The sequence below is a fragment of the Schistocerca nitens genome, chromosome 6 (genome assembly GCF_023898315.1).
Source record: "Schistocerca nitens isolate TAMUIC-IGC-003100 chromosome 6, iqSchNite1.1, whole genome shotgun sequence".
In the NCBI taxonomy this organism is placed as follows: domain Eukaryota; kingdom Metazoa; phylum Arthropoda; class Insecta; order Orthoptera; family Acrididae; genus Schistocerca; species Schistocerca nitens.
Window position 1 is genome coordinate 4354751 of NC_064619.1, and position 25043 is coordinate 4379793.

The following is a 25043-nucleotide window of genomic DNA, read 5'->3' on the forward strand; positions in this document are numbered from 1 at the left end:
GCACCAGATGTCATAACCAAATGTCTCGCTAATGAATAAAGATGATAGGTATTCAGAAGTAACCTTCCAACCACATACATTCCGTAGGTTGACTGCCAGTCTATCAACAGTCTTCAGAAAGAAGACAAATGCCTCTTTCAAGTACCTTATTTGCAAGAAATGGTCCTTACTTTCTGCAAACATTTAAGGGGACAGTGGCAGTTAGGTCATACATCCTTTTTATCCAGAATGAGGTGCATGTTCTTTGCCTGTATTAAGATTCTTTTGCAGCTTAAACTTCCGTTGTGAGGTGAATCTCAACCTTTCCCAATCAGACTTCCTCATATATTCTCCTGCCCCCTCATGACAGCCATCTGAGACTGTGGCAGATTGATAGATATTGAGGTCAGTTCAATCTCATTTGCAGATTATCTGAATAGCAACAGTTTATTACTATATATTATTATTATTATTGTTATTTCTTTCTTGTCTCAGACGTTATGTCTGGTTAAAAATGGAAGGTGATGCGGACCTTGATCAAGCGTGACTTCCTTTTAACTGTACGGTATATGTTACATTGCATTTAGGAACTTTCGGGTAATTGAACAAGTGTCAATAATTACAGATTTCTGTAGTTGTATATATAAGTTTGGATGTAGCTGTATTGCATTGATGTACTGGTGGATATTGTGCGGTATGACTCCTGTAGTTGATAGTATAATTGGTATAATGTCAACTTTATCCTGATGCCACATGTCCTTGACTTCCTCAGCCAGTTGGATGTATTTTCAATTTTTTCTCCTGTTTTCTTTTGTATATTTGTTGTATTGGGTATGGATATTTCGATTAGTTGTGTTAATTTCTTCTTTTTATTGGTGAGTATGATGTCAGGTTTATTATGTGGTGTTGTTTTATCTGTTATAATGGTTCTGTTCCAGTATAATTTGTATTCATCGTTCTCCAGTACATTTTGTGGTGCATACTTGTATGTGGGAACATGTTGTTTTATAAGTTTATGTTGTAAGGCAAGCTGTTGATGTGTTATTTTTGCTACATTGTCATGTCTTCTGGGGTATTCTGTATTTGCTAGTATTGTACATCCACTTGTGATGTGATCTACTGTTTCTATTTGTTGTTTGCAAAGTCTGCATTTATCTGTTGTGGTATTGGGATCTTTAATAATATGCTTGCTGTAATATCTGGTGTTTATTGTTTGATTCTGTATTGCAATCATGAATCCTTCCGTCTCACTGTATATATTGCCTTTTCTTAGCCATGTGTTGGATGCGTCTTGATCGATGTGTGGCTGTGTTAGATGATACGGGTGCTTGCCATGTAGTGTTTTCTTTTTCCAATTTACTTTCTTCGTATCTGTTGATGTTATGTGATCTAAAGGGTTGTAGAAGTGGTTATGAAATTGCAGTGGTGTAGCCGATGTATTTATATGAGTGATTGCTTTGTGTATTTTGCTAGTTTCTGCTCGTTCTATAAAGAATTTTCTTAAATTGTCTACCTGTCCATAATGTAGGTTTTTTATGTCGATAAATCCCCTTCCATCCTTCCTTTCTGCTTAATGTGAATCTTTCAGTTGCTGAATGTATGTGATGTATTCTATATTTGTGGCATTGTGATCGTGTAAGTGTATTGAGTGCTTCTAGGTCTGTGTTACTCCATTTCACTACTTCAAATGAGTAGGTCAATATTGGTATAGCATAAGTATTTATAGCTTTTGTCTTGTTTCTTGCTGTCAATTCTGTTTTCAGTATTTTTGTTAGTCTTTGTCTATATTTTTCTTTTAGTTCTTCTTTAATATTTGTATTATCTATTCCTATTTTTTGTCTGTATCCTAGATATTTATAGGCATCTGTTTTTTCCATCGCTTCTATGCAGTCGCTGTGGTTATCCAATTTGTAATCTTCTTGTTTAGTGTGTTTTCCCTTGACTATGCTATTTTTCTTACATTTGTCTGTTCCAAAAGCCATATTTATATCATTGCTGAATACTTCTGTTATCTTTAGTAATTGGTTGAGTTGTTGATTTGTTGCTGCCAGTAGTTTTAGATCATCCATGTATAGCAGATGTGTGATTTTGTGTGGGTATGTTCCAGTAATATTGTATCCATAATTTGTATTATTTAGCATGTTGGATAGTGGGTTCAGAGCAAGGCAGAACCAGAAAGGACTTAATGAGTCTCCTTAGTATATTCCACGCTTAATCTGTATTGGCTGTGATGTGATATTATTTGAATTTGTTTGGATATTAAGTGTGGTTTTCCAATTTTTCATTACTATGTTTAGGAACTGTATCAATTTAGGATCTACTTTGTATATTTCCAATATTTGTAGCAACCATGAGTGGGGTACACTATCAAAAGCTTTTTGGTAATCAATGTATGCGTAGTGTAGCGACCTTTGTTTCGTTTTAGCTTGATATGTCACCTCTGCATCTATTATCAGTTGCTCTTTACATCCTCGTGCTCCTTTGCAACAGCCTTTTTGTTCTTCATTTATAATTTTGTTCTGTGTCGTATGTGTCATTAATTTCTGTGTAATGACTGAAGTTAATATTTTGTATATTGTTGGTAGGCATGTTATGGGGCGATATTTAGCTGGGTTTGCTGTGTCTGCTTGATCTTTAGGTTTCAGATAAGTTATTCCTTGTGTAAGTGTATCAGGGAATGTGTATGGGTCTGCAATGTAACTGTTAAATAATTTATATCTAAAAACAAAGATGATGTGACTTACCAAATGAAAGCGCTGGCACGTCGATAGACACACAAACAAACACAAACATACACACAAAATTCAAGCTTTCGCAACAAACTGTTGCCTCATCAGGAAAGAGGGAAGGAGAGGGAAAGACGAAAGGATGTGGGTTTTAAGGGAGAGGGTAAGGAGTCATTCCAATCCCGGGAGCGGAAAGACTTACCTTAGGGGGAAAAAAGGACGGGTATACACTCGCACACACACACACATATCCATCCACACATATACAGACACAAGCAGACATATTTAAAGACAAAGAGTTTGGGCAGAGATGTCAGTCGAGGCAGAAGTGCAGTGGCCTCTGCAACAAACTGTCCATTCGCATGAATGGACACAGGCAGACAGTGTTTGTTGGTAATGAGGATCACCCTGTGGCTAAACATGCCTCGGTGCACGGCCAGCACATCTTGGCACAGTGTTACACCGTCCGGGTTATCTGGATACTTCCCACTAACACCAACCTATCCGAACTCCAGAGATGGGAACTTGCTCTTCAATATATCCTCTCTTCCCGTTACCCACCAGGCCTCAATCTCCGCTAATTTCAAGTTGCCGCCACTCATACCTCACCTGTCATTCAACAACATCTTTGCCTCTGCACTTCCGCCTCGACCGACATCTCTGCCCAAACTCTTTGTCTTTAAATATGTCTGCTTGTGTCTGTATATGTGTGGGTGGATATGTGTGTGTGTGCGAGTGTATACCCGTCCTTTTTTCCCCCTAACGTAAGTCTTTCCGCTCCCGGGATTGGAATGACTCCTTACCCTCTCCCTTAAAACCCACATCCTTTCGTCTTTCCCTCTCCTTCCCTCTTTCCTGATGAGGCAACAGTTTGTTGCGAAAGCTTGAATTTTGTGTGTATGTTTGTGTTTGTTTGTGTGTCTATCGACGTGCCAGCGCTTTCATTTGGTAAGTCACATCATCTTTGTTTTTAGATATATTTTTCCCACGTGGAATGTTTCCCTCTATTAATTTATATCATTATGTTAAATAATTTAGTTAGATGTGAATGTGTTGAGGTGAATTTCTTTAGCCAGAAATTTGCTGTTTTATCTTTTCCAGGGGCTTTCCAATTGTGAGTAGAATTAATTGCTTGGGTGACATTCATGTTGCAAAATTATCACTTCAGGCATTTGTGGTATCATCTTATACATATCTGTTTCTGCTTGTATCCACCGTGCATGCCTATTATGTTGTACCGGGTTTGACCATATGTTGCTCCAGAAGTGTTCCATGTCTGTTATGTTTGGTGGATTGTCTATTTTAATGTGTGTGTTATCTGTTGTCTGGTAAAATTTCTTTTGGTTTGTGTTGAATGTTTGGTTTTGTTTCCTTCTATTTTCACTTTTTTTGTATCTTCTAAGTTGTTTGGCCAATGCTTGTAATTTCTGCTTCTTTTCATCTAATTGCTCTATCACTTCTTGTTGTGAGATTTTACCTAACCTTTTTCATTTTTTTTTATGACATTTCATTTCTTATAAATTGTGTTAGCTGTCCGATGTCTTTTCTCAGTTTTTCTATTCTGATCTGTAGCCTGTGTTGCCATGCTGGTTTTGTGGGCCTCTTCTGTGTGTTAGTTGGTTCTGATCTCTGCCTAGTGTGTATATTTAGTGTAGTGAGTGCTCCTATATAAACCAGTAGTTGTAACTCTTCCATAGTTGTGTTTTCATTTATTTTGTTGTGTATGATTGTGTTGATAGTTTTTATTGTTGTTTCAACTTGTGGGTTATTTGGCGGTCTATGCAAGAATGGTCTAATGTCTGTGTTTGTGTCTTTGTATTCTATATATGTTAGCTGAAATTTTTCTTCTATATCTAACATGTGTGTCACTTCGTGTTCTATTTGTGCTTGTTCTGGTGGCTGTCTTAAGATTTCGTTTTCCGCTGACTGTTTAATTGATGCGTGTTGTTCTTTGTTTGTTTGCTCTGGGATGTTTGAGTCCATTACTGTATTTTCTTCTTCTTCTGATTGCACATTATTTTGTTCCAGTATTTGTTGAACTTGTTGTTTGATGTTTTCTAATTCTGACTGGGGTATCCTGTTATTTTTGATTATTACACGGACCTGATCAGCTAGTCGTTGTTCTGTTAAAAATTTTAATTCTGGGTATCTGGTGATAAATGTTGTGTATACTTGTGATCTGTATCCAGTTGTGTTGGTTCCTAGATTTGTTGCTTGGTAATAACAGACCATGAGGTGTCGATTAACTTCATCTGACCATCTCATCCTCTGTCTTTGTATTCCTTCTAGGGTGGTTGCAGGAAGCATATCCTGCAAAACACCTCTATTTGGATTTGAATCATTAACCAGTTGGCTAGCAGTGACGTTACCATTGTGGGCCGGCATAGGGTTCAAGCCTCGTCCCCGACCATGACGGCGCTTGTCCGAGGCTTCTTTAGTTCTGTCCTGAACCAACTAATCACACTAAAAGGCCCCATTAGTGCCCTATTAGTGGTTTGTTCTTTTCGTCGCCTTTTACGACTGGCAGAACATACCGGAGGCCTATTCTTTTCCCAGGCCTCCACGGGATTTATTATTATTATTATTATTATTTCTTTACTTTCTCAGACGTTAAGTCTGGTTAAGAATGGAAAGTGACGCGGACCTTGATCAAGCGTCACTTCTTATTAACTGTACGGTTTGTGTTATATTGCATTTAGGAACTTTCGGGTAATTGAACATGTATCAATAATTACGGATGTCTGTAGTTGTATATATATGTTTGGATGTAGCTGTATTGCATTGATGTACTGGTGGATATTGTGTGGTATGACTCCTTTAGTTGATAGTATAATTGTTATGATGTCAACTTTATCCTGATGCCACATGTCTTTGACTTCCTCAGCCAGTTGGATGTATTTTTCAATTTATTATTATTATTACTATTATTATTATCAATATTTATACCCTCAATTTATTTCCCCAGTCTTCTGATGATGACTTTGTGTGATGCAGTATTCAACAGAAGTAGGGAGAGACCATCTCCTTGTCAACCTCCTGTATCTACTTCAAAATGATCAAATATTTCGCCAAGAAACTTCACTTGAAATGTTGTTTTTGAGGGTCTGACAGATTAATTCTCTATCTTCATGTCTACTCCGAGCTCTTCTAAGTGCCCACATTGGTTTGCCTGTCAACAGAGTCATATTCCTTCCAAATCTGCTCAGCACATATCTGCCTTTCCTGAAGCCTGCTTGATATTCACCAACCAAATTATGTGTTTGCTGTTCAGCTGTGTTTAAGAGAGCTTTGGATAGAACCTTGTATGTAACTGCAAGAAGAGAGAGGCCTCTTTAGTCATTTGGGTCAGCTCTATTACCTTTTTATGCAACAGATGTACAGGGTGTACCAAAAGGGATTTTAAAATTTTGAAATTTCATGCAGACTTATTAATGTGACTTATTTAGTCTTGGTATTGTCTAGATGGAAAATAGATCAAATTTTGACTCATGTGGTACAGTAGTACAGAATCATGCCACAGCAGCAGTTACAGTGCAGATGGCTGTCTTTACCAGTTCCGAGTATGCTCGCTGTGTGGTTTGGTTGGAAGAGTCAAAGTCTGTGCAGTGTAATTTTGTACATGGAATGATAAAGATGTTCCCTGTAGGCTCAATATTTATGCAGACAACCTTGTAGGTGGAGCAGCCACAGCTGTGAGTAGTCATCTTGGTTACTCACTGTTTATGAGTGGCATAAATGTTTTATTGAAACTGGGTGTTTGGCAGGACATAATAAATTCTCAGATTGTTCCCATTGTGTCTGACAACATTGCAGAGCAAGTGAGACAAAGCTTTGAAAACAATCCTACAAAATTGACTGAACATGCTTCTCGAGAGCCGGAGTCACACATATGACTGTTTGGCATGTGTTAATAAAACAGTTACATCTAAAACTATACAAGTTGACACTAATGCAAGAACTAAAAGATGCTGATAGGATGGCTTGTAAGACTTTTATGTGGAAGTGTTAAGTAAATTCAATGAAGATTAATATTGGATCGTAATGTTAATGTTTAGTGCTGATTTGGCTTTTTACTTGAGTGGGAAAGTTAATAAACACAACTGTAGGATTTGGAGCAGTGAAAATCCATGAAAATCTCTGGTACATGAATGTGATAACCAAAAACTGAATGTTTTGTGCTTTTAGCAAGAGCAAAGTTTACAGACCTTTATTTTTCCAAGAGAAAACTGTCAACAGAGTAGTGTCCTTAGATATGCTGGAAACGTCTGACCCCCCCACCAATGCTGATGACTTAAGATCATTGTGTACAGTTCATGCAAGTTGGTTCACTGCCACATTATCTCTTTGATGTCTGGCATTTCCTAAATGTCCGCTTTCCAGGTAAGTGAATGAGCCAAGGTTCACCAATTACATGGTCCCCCACTTTCACAGGACCTGACATCTCTAGCCATTTTCTTGTAGGGATTCATCAAGGATACCATGTTTCGTCCATTCTTACTGGCTTCTCCACCAGAGCTCAGAGCTACAGTCTACATCGCAACTGAGCAAGTCATGCTTCACATGCTGCAGCAAGTTTGGCAAGAAATCAATTTCAAATGAGATGTATGCTGCTTATTCAGTGCAAGTCACATTGAACTTGTGTAGATATAAGGTAGAAAACTTAATTATTTTGTTGTAAAATGACACTGAAACCATGTCTGTAAGTTAAATAAGTGAATCAGTATGAGTTTTCATAATTGTATGTTTCTTTTTGATACACCTGATACAAAATCTTTTTCCAGTTCTTTGTAACCATTTCATTTTTTTCCCTACTTCCATTAAGAGTGCATGAATTCTTATTATGAGGTTCATTTCCCCCTATTTCCGAAATTTCTGCTGTTATGTCATCCTCTCCTGGTTGTAATCTTACCCTCCTACACATCACTATTAAATTCATTGTTTTAGTATCTTCACTATTTTCAAAAGCTTCAAGATGTGTAAGATATAAAAAATAATAACTTTTTACATATCTTCATTATCCTATTGTTGTTGTAGATGGCTCAAAGTCTTGTCTAGAGGTTCATTCTTGCAGCTGAAATTTCGATTTCTTAGGCTCTTGATGACTAAATAACTGATGATGAAGATTTGGCTGTATTATTCTTGAATTTTATTCTTTGTCACATCTTTCAACATCACACCATTTTTTACTTTTCCACATTCAAAAAAACCAATAAGTACATATTTGGTGACAAACTTAGAAAATGTCTACTTCCATCAGAGGCATGCCCACCACTCTTTACATTCTGCGTTATTCTCAATATTCCAGACACTTAATAAAGCAAAAGAGTTTACAAAACAAAAGCTGAATCATCAAGTAAAATATAGCATTATTTTATAAATTAATTCAGAAATTAATCATAAATTAATTGTGTTAACCCTTGTCCTATATCATGCTTACAAACAATGTACTAAAAATGATTCTTGGACTAAATAAATAAATAAATAAATATAAATAATTTAATGAGAACACAGTGTTGGTGGTTTAAATCAAGATAAATCTGCAGAGTATGTCTTTTAGATATTTCAGGCGTTGTTTTTTCTGGAACCCCTGCTGTATTTCTATGAGCCTGCTTTTGTTGTTACCATGGTTTTTCTGTGGCACATTGCTTTTTAAGTTGATTTTTGAAGCTTCAGGAAGTACCACCATCTTTCAACTGTTTGGTGTCCTTTTCAGTGATTCCATGCTTTGATTTTCCCATCGATGGCTTAACTACACACATATATGTTTATATTTCGTGGGTGGCTGTTCTAATTTCATGGTTGATGTTTGTAGTAAGTTGCAGAGGTCTAGCCACTCCTTGGGATTTTATTCTTCAACGTCATGAGCGAAATCCTCAGTGTTCTTTTTCAGGAACTCTGCCTCAGCCCTTGGAAACAAGTTAGCTTTGCTCCTCTTGAGACATATAGTGCACTGTAGCTAAAGTTCTCCTCTGATGAATCAACCGTTAGTTTTGTCATAGTTTTCCATTCCTCTGATAATGATTATTTATCAGATTCTGCAACTATCTGAGAGGTCTTCTGTAAAATGGCTAGAATGTAGGTAGATTGGCACATAGAACTGGATTGTTTCCATAGAATTATGGAAGCCGTCTGGTAGAATTTTGCACAGAGCATAACTTAATCATAGCTAACACTTGGTTCAAGAATCATAAAAGAAGGTTGTACACATGGAAGCATCCTGGAGATACTAGAAGGTATCAGATAGATTATATAATGGTAAAACAGAGATTTAGGAACCACGTTTGAAATTGTAAGACATTTCCAGGGGCAGATGTGGACTCTGACCACAATCTATTGGTTATGAACTGTAGATTGAAACTGAAGAAACTGCAAAAAGGTGGGACTTTAAGGAGATGGGACCTGGATAAACTGAAAGAACCAGAGGTTATACAGAGTTTCAGGAAGAGCATAAGGGAACAATTGACAGGAATGGGGGAAAGAAATACAGTAGAAGAAGAATGTGTAGCTCTCAGGGATGAAGTAATAAAAGCAGCAGAGGATCAAGTAGGTAAAAAGACGAGGGCTAGTAGAAATCCTTGGGTAACAGAAGAAATATTGAATTTAATTGATGAAAGGAGAAAATATAAAAATGCAGTAAATGAAGCAGGCAAAAAGGAATACAAACGTCCCAAAAATGAGAATGACAGGAAGTGCAAAATGGCTAAGCAGGGATGGCTAGAGGACAAATGTAAGGACGTAGTGGCTTATCTCACTAAGGATAAGATAGATACTGCCTACAGGAAAATTAAAGAGACCTTGGGAGAAAAGAGAACCACTTGTATGAATATCAAGAGCTCAGATGGGAACCCTGTTCTAAGCAAAGAAGGGAAAGCAGAAAGGTGGAAGGAGTATATAGAGGGTCTACACAGGGGCGATGTACTTGAGGACAATATTATGGAAATGGAAGAGGATGTAGATGAAGATGAAATGGGAGATACGATACTGCGTGAAGAGTTTGACAGAGCACTGAAAGACCTGAGTCGAAACAAGGCCCCGGGAGTAGACAACATTCCATTAGAACTACTGACGGCCTTGGGAGAGCCAGTCCTGACAAAACTCTACCATCTGGTGAGCAAGATGTATGAGACAGGCGAAATACCCTCAGACTTCAAGAAGAATATAATAATTCCAATCCCAAAGAAAGCAGGTGTTGACAGATGTGAAAATTACTGAACTATCAGTTTAATGTCACAGCTGCAAAATACTAACATGAATTCTTTACAGACGAATGGAAAAAGTAATAGAAGCCAACCTCAGGGAAGATCAGTTTGGATTCCGTAGAAATATTGGAACATGTGAGGCAATACTGACCTTACGACTTATCTTAGAAGAAAGATTAAGGAAAGGCAAACCTACGTTTCTAGCATTTGTAGACTTAGAGAAAGCTTTTGACAATGTTGACTGGAATACTCTCTTTCAAATTCTAAAGGTGGCAGGGGTAAAATACAGGGAGCGAAAGGCTATTTACAATTTGTACAGATACCAGATGGCAGTTATAAGAGTCGAGGGACATGAAAGGGAAGCAGTGGTTGGGAAGGGAGTGAGACAGGGTTGTAGCTTCTCCCCGATGTTATTCAATCTGTATATTGACCAAGCAGTAAAGGAAACAAAAGAAAAATTCGGAGTGGGTATTAAAGTCCATGAAGAAGAAATAAAAACTTTGAGGTTTGCCGATGACACTGTAATTCTGTCAGAGACAGCAAAGGACCTGGAAGAGCAGTTGAACAGAATGGAAAGTGTCTTGAAAGGGGGATATAAGATGCATATCATCAAAAGCAAAACGAGGATAATGGAATGTAGCCGTAATGCTGAGGGAATTGATTAGGAAATGAGACACTTAAAGTAGTAAAGGAGTTTTGCTATTTGGGGAGCAAAATAACTGATGATGGTCGAAGTAAAGAGGATATAAAATGTAGACTGGCAATGGCAAGGAAAGTGTTACTGAAGAATAGAAATTTGTTAACATCGAGTATAGATTTAAGTGTCAGGAAGTCGTTTCTGAAAGTATTTGTATGGAGTGTAGCCATGTACGGAAGTGAAACATGGACGATAAATAGTTTGGACAAGAAGAGAATAGAAGCTTTTGAAATATGGTGCTACAGAAGATTAGATGGGTAGATCACATAACTGATGAGGAGGTATTGAATAGAATTGGGGAGAAGAGGAGTTTGTGGCACAACTTGACTAGAAGAAGGGATTGGTTGATATGATATGTTCTGAGGCATCAAGGGATCACAAATTTAGCATTTGAGGGCAGTGTGGAGGGTAAAAATCATAGAGGGAGACCAAGAGATGAATACACTAAGCAGATTCAGAAGGATGTAGGTTGCAGTAAGTACTGGGAGATGAAGAAGTTTGCACGGGATAGAGTAGCATGGAGAGCTGCATCGAACCAGTCTCAGGACTGAAGACCACAACAGCAACAACAATGTTTTGTCTGTTTTTAAAATAATCTTGCTTATATGTCTGACAGTCTTGCAGTATCTATAATATTGTTCTCAGCTTTCCTTTTAAAAAACTGACTGTACTGAATTCAGTGTTACTTAAGTCCCTTTCCAAGTGTATTAACGTATTTTCAGATCCTAAAGTTTTGCATTTTACTATCCATAAATGAAGACTAGTGTAAGAAGTTAGTTATTATTTAACAAAACTTCATCTTGTCAGTTGTTGACATATAAGGAGCTAGGTATACTCCATGGGCTAAATCCATTACTTGAATTTCCTCAGTTAATGACTCCCAATGTTCTTTCACTCAGGTAAGAATATAAAATTCCAGTAACTTGCACCTGGAAGTATGGGCTCCAATAACTGTAGCCATGACACACTGGTCTGCCATGTGAACAGTGATAAACCTTAGGAGATCTATACTCAGAGCTGTCTCAATCTTGGCTGGCTCTGAAACTCAGATCCTAGGATCAGTACAGCCAGTACTGATCATATGCCACCTAGACCTCAAGTCGATATTGACAATATGTCTTCATTACATCTTACGGAGGATTAAAGAAACCAAAGAGTATGGGTCCCAATGTCCAAGTCAGACATAATCTCTTATATTAAATGTATTGGTGGTCACATAACTCTCTTGTTATTTCTCATTTTACCATGTTTCATTAGATCACATTCTTGTTTGTCTGTCAATTCATTTTAAGTCTTATAGTTGATTTTAAACTAACTTCTCAATGAGCTAGAGATGTAAAATTTTCAACGTAGCTCAGAATTGGATGACAGTGCATTATTAACCTGCTTCCTTGTATGGTGTGTGGCAGAGGGTACTTTGTATACCACTGCCATCCTTCCCTTTTCCCGTTTCAGTTGTGAATGGTTCACTGAAAGAATGATTGCTGGTAAGCCCGCATGTGAGCTCAGATCTCTCTAACTTTTACCTTTCCAGCCTTTTCACAAGGTACACATAGGAGGTATCAATATACTGGCTGAATCGGGTGAAGAAAAAGGTGAAATAGACCTGAAATTTACCACAAGTTTCAGTTATAATCTCATTAAAATGTTTGAAATTGACTGAAAAATTTCACACACATTAGACTAAAAGGCAGAAAATAATTATTTAAGTAAAAGTTATTAATATACCACATTTTGAAATAGGTCTAAATAGTATAAAATAATTTCTCTTAGCCCCAAATAGATAGTCCTAAAAATTTGTGATGGTGAATTATTAACAGCCATGAAAAAACTTGTGGGATTTAAAATGAAAAATGTGGGTGCATACAATACATAATTGAGGCATGAATAGTGCACCTCCTTACCACTACACTACTTACTAATGTAAGCATGAATAGGCCATGTTCTTGATATTATTTATTGCATGCACCCCACATTTTTCACAAGTATTTTCATAGCTGTTAAAAATTCACAATCACAAATATTTCAGGACTATCTGTATGAGGTTAGGAATAATCTGATTTAAAAACATTGTTTATTAAAAATTCATATTCATTTAAATAGTTATTCGTGTTATGGAGGGTAAGAATATCTCGTTTCATTTTTGTGTTTTGATACCTGAATTTGTGTAACAACATAGGAAAACTTTACCAAATCAATCTCCTTAGAACTATTTTGCTTTTATAGATTCTTCGAAATACGCAAAGGGAATTGTCAAATCTAACAGAGCGGCTTCAAGAAACGGAAAACAAACTTAGCAGGCTAAATCCAGCATACAGAGATAAATACGTCATCCCAGCTCAAGAGCATGCCCACAAATTGTATGAAAGAGTGAAAAACATGAGACGGTGAGTGTATCATTACCATTATTTTGCAAGTGTGTTAAGACTAAGCTTTAATGGAACTAAAACAAAACTGTTAAATAAAAATCACTGTCACACCAATTACACGAATCTCTTTAAAAAAAAATTACAGTCCTTGTAGTTTTTGCATTTATAGATTTTTACGTCTTTTGAACTGGCATCCAGTACATTACTTTGATTCAGTATGAACTTGCTTCTAACTTAAGGTGATGAGATGTTCAACATTAATGGAGGCTAAGACAATGCAACAGAAAGAAATTATTTTATTTTTTACTGATTTATTTATCCTGGCAAAACAGGACCATTAGCTCCTCATTTACATTTTACCAGGCATTATATATATTTTACATCACGGTCTCACAACAGACAGGCCTTATAAAAAGATTTATATGTAATAGGGGATGCAACATTCAGAAGTAAGTAAAACATAAAATAGTGGAAGGCAGAACAGTTACAGCAGAAATAAGCAGAATCTCTGTTAGTTCATGAAAAGTAGAACAAGTGGATTTACACCAAAGGTGGTTATAAGGCAGAGACTGGGAGTGGAAGGGAAAGGGAATGTGATCAAACCACAAGTAATGGTGAGAGTGCGTGGGGGGTGAGGGGAGGAAGTGGCATGACTTAATAGAGAGACAAAATTAGGAAGAAGCGTAACTGTAAGAAGACAGAGGCATTTGTTACTTTGTTTGACAGAGAGCGAGGCGGCCATTTGTTTTAGGAAAAAGTTGTGGCCATGACAAAAGGAAGTGCTCCTTTTTCTTAAATGCAACAGGGCACTTAATTGTGTGCAGAGTATAGGTTACCTTGTTACATTGGAAAGGGGGGGGGGTAGGAGGTAGGGAGCTATTTCTTTTTTCATGTAAGCAAATTTCAGGCCATTTCTGCTAGTACACATTATGTAGCTATAACATTTTCATGCTGATTGCTCATTACTATGGAATGTGGTATTTAAATAAGAGGAAGCACATCAAGCCACAGAAATGCCAGAAAAAAAATGCAAAGTTTACCAATAGATGGTGTTTTAATGTAAATGTGGTTGGCTACAAATGACACATGAATCGTAATATGATGGCTGTGGTCGGAGGACTGTTCAATCTGCAAGACTACACAAGTTCGGCAGTCAACAGTTGTGGTGCTGTTGGTGTGTAAGCTCATCCACCACAGCAAAGCTGTACCACATTGGATGGGAAAAATTGGTTTTTAATTGTCCTGATGCCAGGATGGCATCAAAAGCAAAATCACATTAGTGTTTAATTGTCTGAGTCCGAAAACAGCATAAAAAGCAAAATGACATCAATTTCTAATTGTCATGAAACTGGCACAAGACATCTTCAGTATGCTGTCCACCGTTTTCTGCCACAAGTTGAAATTGGGGAACAGCATATTCCACAATAGATCAGTGTGTGTTGGAGGTCACATTCTGAATGCATTACACAGTGTGGGCCTTCAGTTAAGCTACATTCATAATTGGAGCACTGAACACATCTTTCAGATAACCCCACAACTGTAAGTCACACAGATTAAGATCATGTGATCTGGATGGCCAGGCTGCAGGGAAATGATGGCTGATAATTCTGAGCAGCAGCCACTGTACTGGCTGTCCAGGATGTGGAGAATTGCCATCTTGCATAAAAATGATCCTACCCATAGATCTACATGTTGGAAGGTTGGAATAATGTTGGTGCAATAAAGACTCATAGCATTTGCTAGTGACGGTACAGGTAACAGAACCTACAGGACTCATCTCCTTGAACAGATATGGCCATATGATAACCAGTACCTTCAACCTGCACCACACAGTCACTTTTGCAGAATGAAGTGGTACGGGTTGATGTGCGTGTGGCTTTTCCATTGCCCATATCTGCAGTTCTGTATATTTACTTGTCCTTGGAGAGGGAAATGGTCTTTGCCTGCCCACAGAATCTTCCATGGCCATTCATTGTCCACAACTATGTCAGCAAAAAATTCCAGAACGAGTATCTGCTGTGCTGACAGGTCAGAAGGAAGCAACTCCTGAACAAGGATGGTTTTGTATGGCTAGCAGTGCAGGATGGAAAGGAAAGAAAGGAATACTGAGACTGAATTTAGGTTCTTTGGTCTCAGTAATCCTTTCTTTACTCTCTGTAATTTTCTATATCTATTATTTTCTGACCTGTGTATTTTTTCTCGCTCCACATCTCTAACCCCTCTTACTAACTCGTGCGCGATGTTATGTCTGTAATCTCTGTCTTGGATATTACGCTGTCTTCCAGCATCAAGCTCTCAGGTTTACAAATCTCATCTGGTGCAGTCTCTAACAACCAGTCTTTCTTTCTCATCCAGTCCGGTAAGTCTCCCCTAACCTGGGATTCTGGGTGACTTTTTCAAATCCTCCCTATTTCCTAAAATTCAGTTACAGTATATTTTCAAAAATTGATTTTTTTATTGATAATAATTTATCGTGGCAGTTTCCCACAATCTAACTAACTACCATTAACATTCTTATCTAAAAAACTAAAGGAAATGTGGGTGAAACTCCATCTACCACCCTATCTACTTGCTCTTACATATGACAAAAATTCTTGTGCATATTTATAATAATTGCTTATGCTGTAGTGTCCTCATTTTCTCAGATGGATATAGTTTTGTCAGAGGCCTCAATGCAACAGATGGAAAATGTGCAGGTCTTACATATGACAAAATTATTGTGCAGATTTATGGTAATTGCCTAAAATGTCGTGTACATATATCATCAAATAAGTGTGGTTTTGTCAAAGGCTTCAGTGCAACAGATGCAGCTTGGCTGTTTATATAAAACATGTTACACATTCATGATGACTGTGTGCACTGTATCCAAAATCTCTACTGTAAAATTCCAAGTACCATTTGCTACCTAGGTGATATTTTACTTCCTATTCAATTAATGTTGGTATGCATCAAGTGTCTATGTCATCTCTCTTACTCATTCTGTTTATGGGCAAGGCGGTGCAGACATTCAGACATCCCAGCCTCGGACCATGTAATTTGCTGATGATGTGTTTCTCACCAAATATACCCACCAAAGACCTCAAAAGCTAGACCCTGAGCAACAAAAAGAATTTGAAAATAAAGTATTTACATAATTGTTCAATCTTACATTCTATTAATAATTTAACTGGACAGATAAAAAATCTACTTGCCAAGTGTTGAGGACTGCATTAGATAATCAGTTTTTCCTTCTCATCCCATGCAGTAAGCCTCCCGTGACACGCAGTTCTGGGTGACTGTCCCGAAATGTACCCTTTTTCCTAGGCCTGTCCAGTCCTTTTTCTTCACCCCCCCCCTCTTCCTTCGCCTTCAACCATTCTGCCTGAAGGAGGAGCCACTGGCTTGCCAAGTACAACCGTCTTTTATGTGTGTGTTCTGCCGCCACTTGGTGAGTAGATTTTTTATCCATCCAGTTAAATTATTTTGTCTGTAATTGATTGTTTTCATTGTTACATTGTATTAAATCATACATACGAGGTGTGATCAAAAATTAACGGAAGTTTTTATTGTTCTTAAAGAATCTTTATTTATTCATCAACATCAACTTTGTCCCCTTCAAAGTACTCCCTTTCAGATATAACACACTCGTGCCAACATTTACTCCAATCTTAGAAACACTTCTGGAACTCATTTCCTGTTATTGTTTTCAGCTGCTTCACCGATTCTGTTTTTATCTCATCAATGGTGGCAAAATTATGTCCTTTCGTGGTTCTCCTCGGCCTCGGGAATAGATAGAAGGCACAGGGGACATATCTGGTGAATATGGTGCCAGAGGCAACATAAAAGTTTTGTTTTTTGTCAAGAAATCATGAACAAGCTTTATCATCATGCAATTTCAGTGAGTAGTCTCACAACGATTCTGTTCGCTTTCTTTGGATTGCTTCATGCAAATGGTGCATAACTTCCTTATTAACTGTACAACTATAGGGCAGGAACTCATCATTCACATCTCATTGTAATTGAAGAAAGCAGTGAGAAGAAACATCACATGTGATCGAACTTGTTGAATTTTTTTCGATCTTGACTCTTCAGCCAGTTTCTATTGGGATGATTGGGTCTTGGTTTTGATGACATACTTGTACACCCATGTTTCATCATCTTTTACAGTCTTCTTTAGATGCTCTGGATCATTGTCAACTTGATTCAGCAATTCCTTAGCAATGTCTGTGTCCTGAGCCAAAGGATATGCTGACACCATCAGCAGCCTCTCTGACGGTGATTCAGCAATTTTCCAGAACCATTTTCTTTACATCTTCCACATTGTCATCAGTAATTGATGTGCTAGGGTGTCCAGGACAGTCGTCATCTTCAGTGTCGTCTTGACCCTCTTTGAGATGTTTATACCACTCGCAAACTTTTGTCTTATCCATAATAGATTCACCAGAAGCCACAATTAATATTACGATTGTCGTGCCACACTTTTATTCCATTTTTCTAGCTAAATTTAATGCAAATTCTGTGATCCATCTTTTTCAGAAGTAAAAATTTACTGAGAACTTGAAAACAAATAAAACCTTTTTGACTGTCAACAATAAACTAAATATTCAAAACAGCTGAAAATCCAAACATACATAAGCTACAAGTGTACCAACAAGATAAAAAAAATTGAAAATTGGATGTTTAAAGCCACTGAGATTAAAAAATTAAAAAATTCTATTAAAAGTGGTACACCATGAAGGAATTATCTGAATGGGATGAAATCAGTAGATGTGATGTACATCAGGCAAACAAATGTAATAGTTTCAGAAAAAAAATTGATGGTGTATCCAAGAGAAAAGAGCTTCACAAATTGAGGAAGCTAGTAATGCGTTGGTACAACTCCGACCCTTATGCAAGCAGTTATTCGGCTTGGCATTGATTGAGTTGTTGGATGCCCTCCTGAGGGATGTTGTACCAGTTCTGTCCAATTATTAAATTAGATTGTCAAAATTCCAAGGTAGCTGGAGGGCCCTGCCCATAATGATTGAAATAAAAAATAGTCCTGTTGTCACCATTAGTCATTTAGAGACTAGAACTTTATTTTTCAAAACGTAGAATCAGTTGACAGACCGTTTCAGAATCCAAACTTTCTTTTGCTGAGAATATTAAGTCTAGCTGGCTGTTCCAAAATTCTTGTATATTGGAGGTTTTCTAGTATCTTCGAAAAAGCAGTCGGGAGAGAAACTGGCCTGTAATTTGTAACTTTGATGTTTTTACCTTTTTAGCAGAGGGGCTTCACAACAACATGTTTGAGACTGTCAGACACAGATCCTTGTTGTAATGATGTAATGAAAATGTGGCTTAGTACATAATATATAGAATCACAGCACTGTTTCAACAAATTGTTAAAGATAATATTTACTTCAGTAAAATTTTTATTCGTAGGAGAGATGATTGTTCATTCAATTTCAGGTACTGTGACGGGGTTTTTATCAATATTTCTGAGGATAGTATTTTCCATAAGACTCAAGGCTTCATTAACAGAGCTCTTGCAGGCTATTTGTTCTAATACTGACAAGAAGTGTTTATTGAAAATATTGGCTCTTTTAAGGATGGCATAAAAGATTTACTTCATGTTTGATTTTATAGCCTTCACAAGTTCTTTTCGTCTTCCCTGTTTTCCTTCTGACAATATTCCAAACAGTGTTCATCTTATTATTAGAGATACTCGTTTCTCGTTCATAATGTAATGTTGGTGATTTTTGTATCAACTTCTTTACGATCTTTATACATTTTATAATGACCAATTTTTGTTGTGTCCTTAGACATTCTGACTAAAGTCTAAAATTTTCCCTTTATTTTGCACAACTGTTTAATTCCCTAGTGATCCAGGGTTTGTTTCTAACAAACTTTTTTGAAAAAGTTTCTTCAAAGAAGGATGAGAATTCATTTATGAATATAAAACTTTTCTTAAGTGACCATTCATGGTTCTTAAGTATTTTGAAAAAAGTGTGTTTGCACATTCAGGTTTACAATTGTACATTTATGAGTATGTTAAATTTAGTGTTAGCCTCATCCACTCTGTGTACTGGGCTCCAGTCCACCTTCTCTACTTTACATTTAAAGATTTCCAGTGAGTCTCTGGTCATTAATCTTATAGATTTCCAGGTGGGGATTGCTTTCTTGAGAGGCGTTATGTTATGCAGAGTGAGGAGTTGTCCATCATGGTTAGATATCCCATTCAAGACAGGGATGATAGTGAAGCTATGGCACATAGTTGCATGTATAAATATATTGTCTATCAAAAATGGCACATAGTTGCATCTATAAATATATTGTCTATCAAAGTCTGACATGCAGATATGATCCTAGTAGGATATTTGGCTACTAATCTAAGATAATATGAATTCATCAGATGTTGAAGCTCTATTTTGTTGTTGCTTTCAGCTGAAAAGTTTACACCGAAATCCTCAAGTACAATAATTTCATTATTTTTAGAAAATAAAGCAGGAAACAATAATTCTATTTGAACCAGAAAGACCGTAAAGTTAGCTCCAGGTGCCCTGTAAATTGTTACTAACATTACTGTTGCACAACCATCTGTTACTTCTACTGCACATGCTGCAAACTGTTGCTCTAAACTGTATTTCCTTACATCTAAAGATCTAAACATTTCATTATTTTTAATAAATGTAGCTACACCACTTCTTCTCTTGTTGTACCACAGTAGTAGTAGTTATGTTGTAATGTAATAAGTCAATGCCATTTGTAGTATGGTGTTCTGAAAAGCATAATACTTTAGCATTATTTATGTGATTTCTTTTGCTTATGTTTTCTGATAACTTATCTACTTTGCTGCTAAGTTCTTTATATTTTGGTGGTAGTCTGTACTTGCTCATGGACTGTTGAATAAGTACAGCATCCAATGATATTCTTTTAATGTAGTTTTTGATACTTTCACCATGAAGTAGAATCAGTGTAGTTATGTTTTGTGGAATAAAGAGAAAACATGCCCAGTTATTGTTGTAGAAGTCAAGTCAATACATCCATTCTGGCTGATGTTATCCATGCTTGCTGAAAAAATATTCATCAATTAGTTTGTGGAATATGTTTTAAATAATTCTGGATACTTATTACAGAATAAACCAATTTGATCACCTGTGTTCTTATCATTGTCCATTCTTATAGAATGTTGAATGCCACACTGGAAGATGCCAGTTTCGCTCTTAGGGCAAGTAACGCGTACAGGGATATTGTTACTGCACTGAAAAGAGCAGAAGAAGCTGCAGTGAATGCAACAATTGCAGCAGATGCAGCTTATGGAAAGGTATGTTTTATATGTTTCCCTTGTTTTTGAGACAGATGTAAATAATGATGTATTTAAAATTCCTCCCACGTTCTCTTTTAGTGTGTCAAATACTTTCCCTATTGTTTTTTCCTATTGTTTTTTGTTCACTGATCAGCCTGCACACTTGAGCTGTAACAACCATTGTAATGCCTCACATACTCTTCTATCTACATTTTTACTTCAGCAAACACAAAAAGACAAAAAATGAGTTTATTTGAAGGTTCTTCTTCCTTTGCAAGAAAACCTGGTGCTTTGTCCTGTTTTTGTTCACTCAGTTCACTCCAGAGCTTACAACTATATTCTAAATACATTGATATAAATTAATAGAGGGAAACATTCCACGTGGGAAAAATATATCTAAAAACAAAGATGATGTGACTTACCAAACGAAAGCACTGGCACGTCGATAGACACACAAACAAACACAAACATACACACAAAATTCAAGCTTTCGCAACAAACTGTTGCCTCATCAGGAAAGAGGGAAGGAGAGGGAAAGACGAAAGGATGTGGGTTTTAAGGGAGAGGGTAAGGAGTCATTCCAATCCCGGGAGCGGAAAGACTTACCTTAGGGGGAAAAAAGGACGGGTATACACTCGCACACACACACATATCCATCCACACATATACAGACACAAGCAGACATATTTAAAGACATCTTTTGGATGACATTATGTTAGGCATAATCATTGGAAAATTAGAGGCCAATCAACCAGTATGAGATATTATATTAATTGGCAAATGAGAGGGTAGTCACGACCAGTACAAGATGTCACCAGTGGTGTCATTTAAGAGCGGTGGGCAAGATTTCAGGAGGAAAGAACTATTTGACAACAATGTATTCAAGGTCAACCATCTGCAACACTCTAACACCATGATCATTATCTGTCTTAAATACCCCCTGACATTCTTTAATATACATGGTACCCATTTTTCATGTTACACAAAATTGCAGGATGTATTTTAGTGCACATATTATTTCCATGCCTGATGTTGGTTTGTGTATCGCAGGCACAGCCTAAATAATCGTCATACATCTGTAATGAACAGGACATTCCATCATCTTTGTCACAAATTCATGAAATAATGGAAAGGCAACCATTATTGTTGTGAACTGGTGTGTGGGGCACAGAAATACATAACAGAAAATGGGTAACATTAACTTTCAAGCTCTTTCTCCTTTTCTAGTAAGAGCACACACAGTCACATACACATCCATACAGACACTCAAATGTACATGCTTGTGGTAACCACTACCATGACGTATACGTTAGGGTGTCTGTGCAGTTGTGAGTGTGAATGTGTGTACTCTTACCAGAAAAGGAACAATTATATGTTTCTGTACACACACACACACACACACACACACACACACACACATCAGTATCTTTCTGTTTATAGTTACCATTTCTCATGTGTCATGCATTATTGAAAGGTTTATCCTGGAATACTTGAAGACTCACTTCTTGAACAATCAAACATTGCTAAGGCTGATTCAACTCGTTTAATCAGTCGAGCAAGTCAACAGCTAAAACGTGTTGGAGAACTGCAAAGAAAGTTTGATGATGAAAATAAAGCAGTTGATCTACTGAGGGAAACTGTAAGATCAGCAGCAGAGGAAGATAATGCCATTTCCCGGGAACTGCAAAAATTTAATACTGATAAAGGTAATCACTGTATTTCATTATTATTTCACACTTGAAGTAATTTCTTGTCAACTGCAAAAATTTATGACTGATAAAGGCTACTATTTCATCTCATTATTTTAGTCTTGAAATAATAAATTTAATTCACAATGTTAAATGCACTGTTTTTAAAGTAATAACACAGACAATTTTTGTTGCATAATTTAAGTGTTTTAGCAACTCTAATGTACTTACATGAACAATTTCTGTAAGAATTTCATTGGCTGCCTTATTAAACTGGTACATCCACCTGAAATTATTTTTAATTGGCTCATCTTGTTCAAGAAGAGGTCAGGAGGAAGATTTCTATTGAAGGCAGCAGATACCGTTCTGAGCTACATATTTTTTACAACTTGTTTTGGAACAATTGAGATTGTCAGTGTCCACTCCAGTATCTTACTTGCATCTGAGATTAAACTGATTGTCATTCTGATTCTGCTTTACATGATAGATAACAAAGACTACTTTTCACGTGTAATATCGAAATTTTTCCTTGTTTGAGCATTGTGATTACATTGAACAGAAATTAATGCTATCCTTCCTTTTGCAGATATACAGTGGATGTTGCTTATTACTTCTACTGTTTATATATAACTTCATTTCTGTATACTAATTCATTATCTACTTATATTCTTCATGTGAAGTGATTTTTGTCTGTTACTTGCTGTCTGTATAAAAGTCAATATTTGTATCTTTCTCTCTCCATTTTCTTCTCAATATTGTACTGAATGAGCTGGTGCAGTGGACTTGTATTTGGGAGGAAAATGGCTCACATCCCCATACAGGCATCCTGATGCAGTGTTTCCCTGATTTATGTGAATCACTTTAGGCAAATGCTGTAATGGTTCCTTCTACAAGACCGACAATGATTTCCTTCTCTCTCCTTGTCCAACTGAGTTAGTGTCCCATAACTAACCATCTTTATATTGTCAGAGCTTTAAAATTGTTTCATTTCTTTTGAAGTCCCATTTGTAAATCCTCTTTATTCTGTGAGTGTGTGAGAGTTGCATTTGCGTGTGTGTTTGTCGTCGAATTTTGAGGAAGGCCTTACTGGCCAAAGCTATATTTGTGAAGGTCTTTTTGTTGTGCCTATCTGCAACTCAGCATCTCTGCTATATGGTGAGTAGCAACTTTCCTTTACACCATATTGTTACATTCCATGCTGGATTTTTCCTTTATTTGATTTTTATCTGATAGTTTTTCTTCAATAATGATCCATTGCTGTTTCCCTTTGTTACTCTTTTTTCTTTTGTAACAATTATTCTTTTGTGTTTGATGTTGTTATTCATTTTTTGTAACATTCTTATTTGTTCCCTTAATCCTTTGATTGTGCACATCTACAAACTGTAGTTCGCTGTAGTAGGCTTCTGCTAGTAGTAGCTTACTACACTTACTTGCCCAGTGTTTTTCAATGTTATAAGCACAGCTGCACAAAAACAGAACATTTTCAGATTTCTCTTAACAATGTTTGAAACTCTTCTGCTAAGGCCTCGTCACATTCACATCATCTGTCATTGTAAAGTGGTAGCATTTAGTGTATAAATTTTTGTTTTTCTATATAAATATTTATGGTATTTCTATGTAAATATTTATTGTGTGTTCTTGTTTTCCTGACATGTTCTTTATACTGGAGATCTCCTCACTACGGACTGTTGAAATGAAAAGTTGTTCTAATGTAATGCAATTCAATCAAAGGCCTCATTCCTACATCCTTTTACCCACACATCACAGATTTATAAATTTGTACATTCATCTGCTGTTAGCAGCTGACGTTCCAACTACAGCAACAAAGTTATGTATTATTTTTACTATTTGATGTTAGATGTAGAATAAATTAATATCTGAATTCTTTGTTCATGAACATCATCTGTTCCTCTCTCCTGTATCCACTAAAGGACCACACTTTGTGCAGGGAAGTTATAACACTCTTCACCCATTTCAAAATAAGAAAAGAAAACATCAAGCAACGCTTAACACATACTAAAGTGTAGTTGGCAGTGCAATAAGTGAGGAAGTAGAGGTTTGAGCTTGACTTAATGTCCCCTAATCTTAATCACCAAGGATTGATTTTCATCCACTGTTGCTATTTTTGTAAGTTTATGAAATGTTTGTACTTTCACCACCATTCAGTACTGATACAACTAACACACTTGCAGCCTTTGGCATATATGCTCCAGTCAACTGCACCCATATTAACTCAGTTCTCTCTGAAAGTCAGACAGTTCACTTACAATCCTTCTCATGCAATGGGAACTGACATATAACTCATACGTGGCATACTAATTTCTTTAAAAGCATTAAGGAACTACAGTTATAGAGCAGTCTTATAAAAAAATAAAGATTTATAAACAATCATTCAGTTCACTGTGAAATGTCTGTAGAGTGCTCATTTCAAATAAGCAATTTTCGTACAGAAATGTCATGTACAATTGTCTTGAAAATGCCCTGACAGTATAGCCTATGTAAATTTACCAATCTCATACCTGTAATACATTACCATTAAGACAAATGTGTATAGATCAGCTCATAAAGCATTTTCAGCAATGCATTGACATTCACTGTTAACCTCTGTAGCTGAGTGGTCAAGGTAGATAACTGCCATGCGCAGGTCTTGAGCTCAGTTCCCGGTACTGTTTTTGGTGAGAGGGCTAGTACAGGTTGCAGTTAGCTTCTTGATGCCAATGAAGGTTGTTGTGTTGTGATTTATTCGCCTCATAACATACAAGGTGTACAACTTTGCTTGTGCCGTTTTTTCCCCACATTTGAGGCTTTAATGAAACAAATTGGTTATACATGTATCATTCCAAAGTATTTTCCATCGATTGCCACTACTTGCTCCCATCTTTTGGGCAGTGTATGAATTCTGCGTCAAAAAAATTGTTCATCTTTTGAAGCGATCCACGAATCGATCCAATTTGTGACTTCTTCATGAGATTGGAAGTGTTGGTCAGCCAGGCCATGCGCCATTGATCTAAACAGGTGAAAGTCAGAGGGAGCAGTGTCTGGAGAGTACGGCGGGTGGGGAAGGACTTCCCATTTTAACGTTTCCAAGCACGTTTTGACCTCTTTCGCAACTTGGGGT

The 25043-nt window shown here is 36.9% G+C and overlaps 1 protein-coding gene across 1 annotated transcript in view; it reads left to right on the forward strand.

The window, feature by feature from the left end:
* Positions 1 to 25043, forward strand: part of LOC126262654 (laminin subunit alpha-1) — a 429094-nt gene that overhangs the window by 265342 nt on the left and 138709 nt on the right. The window contains exons 18-20 of the mRNA XM_049959424.1: positions 12828 to 12988; positions 20117 to 20255; positions 21712 to 21943. Of these exons, the coding sequence (XP_049815381.1) occupies positions 12828 to 12988; positions 20117 to 20255; positions 21712 to 21943 (532 nt within the window). The remainder of the gene's footprint in view (positions 1 to 12827; positions 12989 to 20116; positions 20256 to 21711; positions 21944 to 25043) is intronic.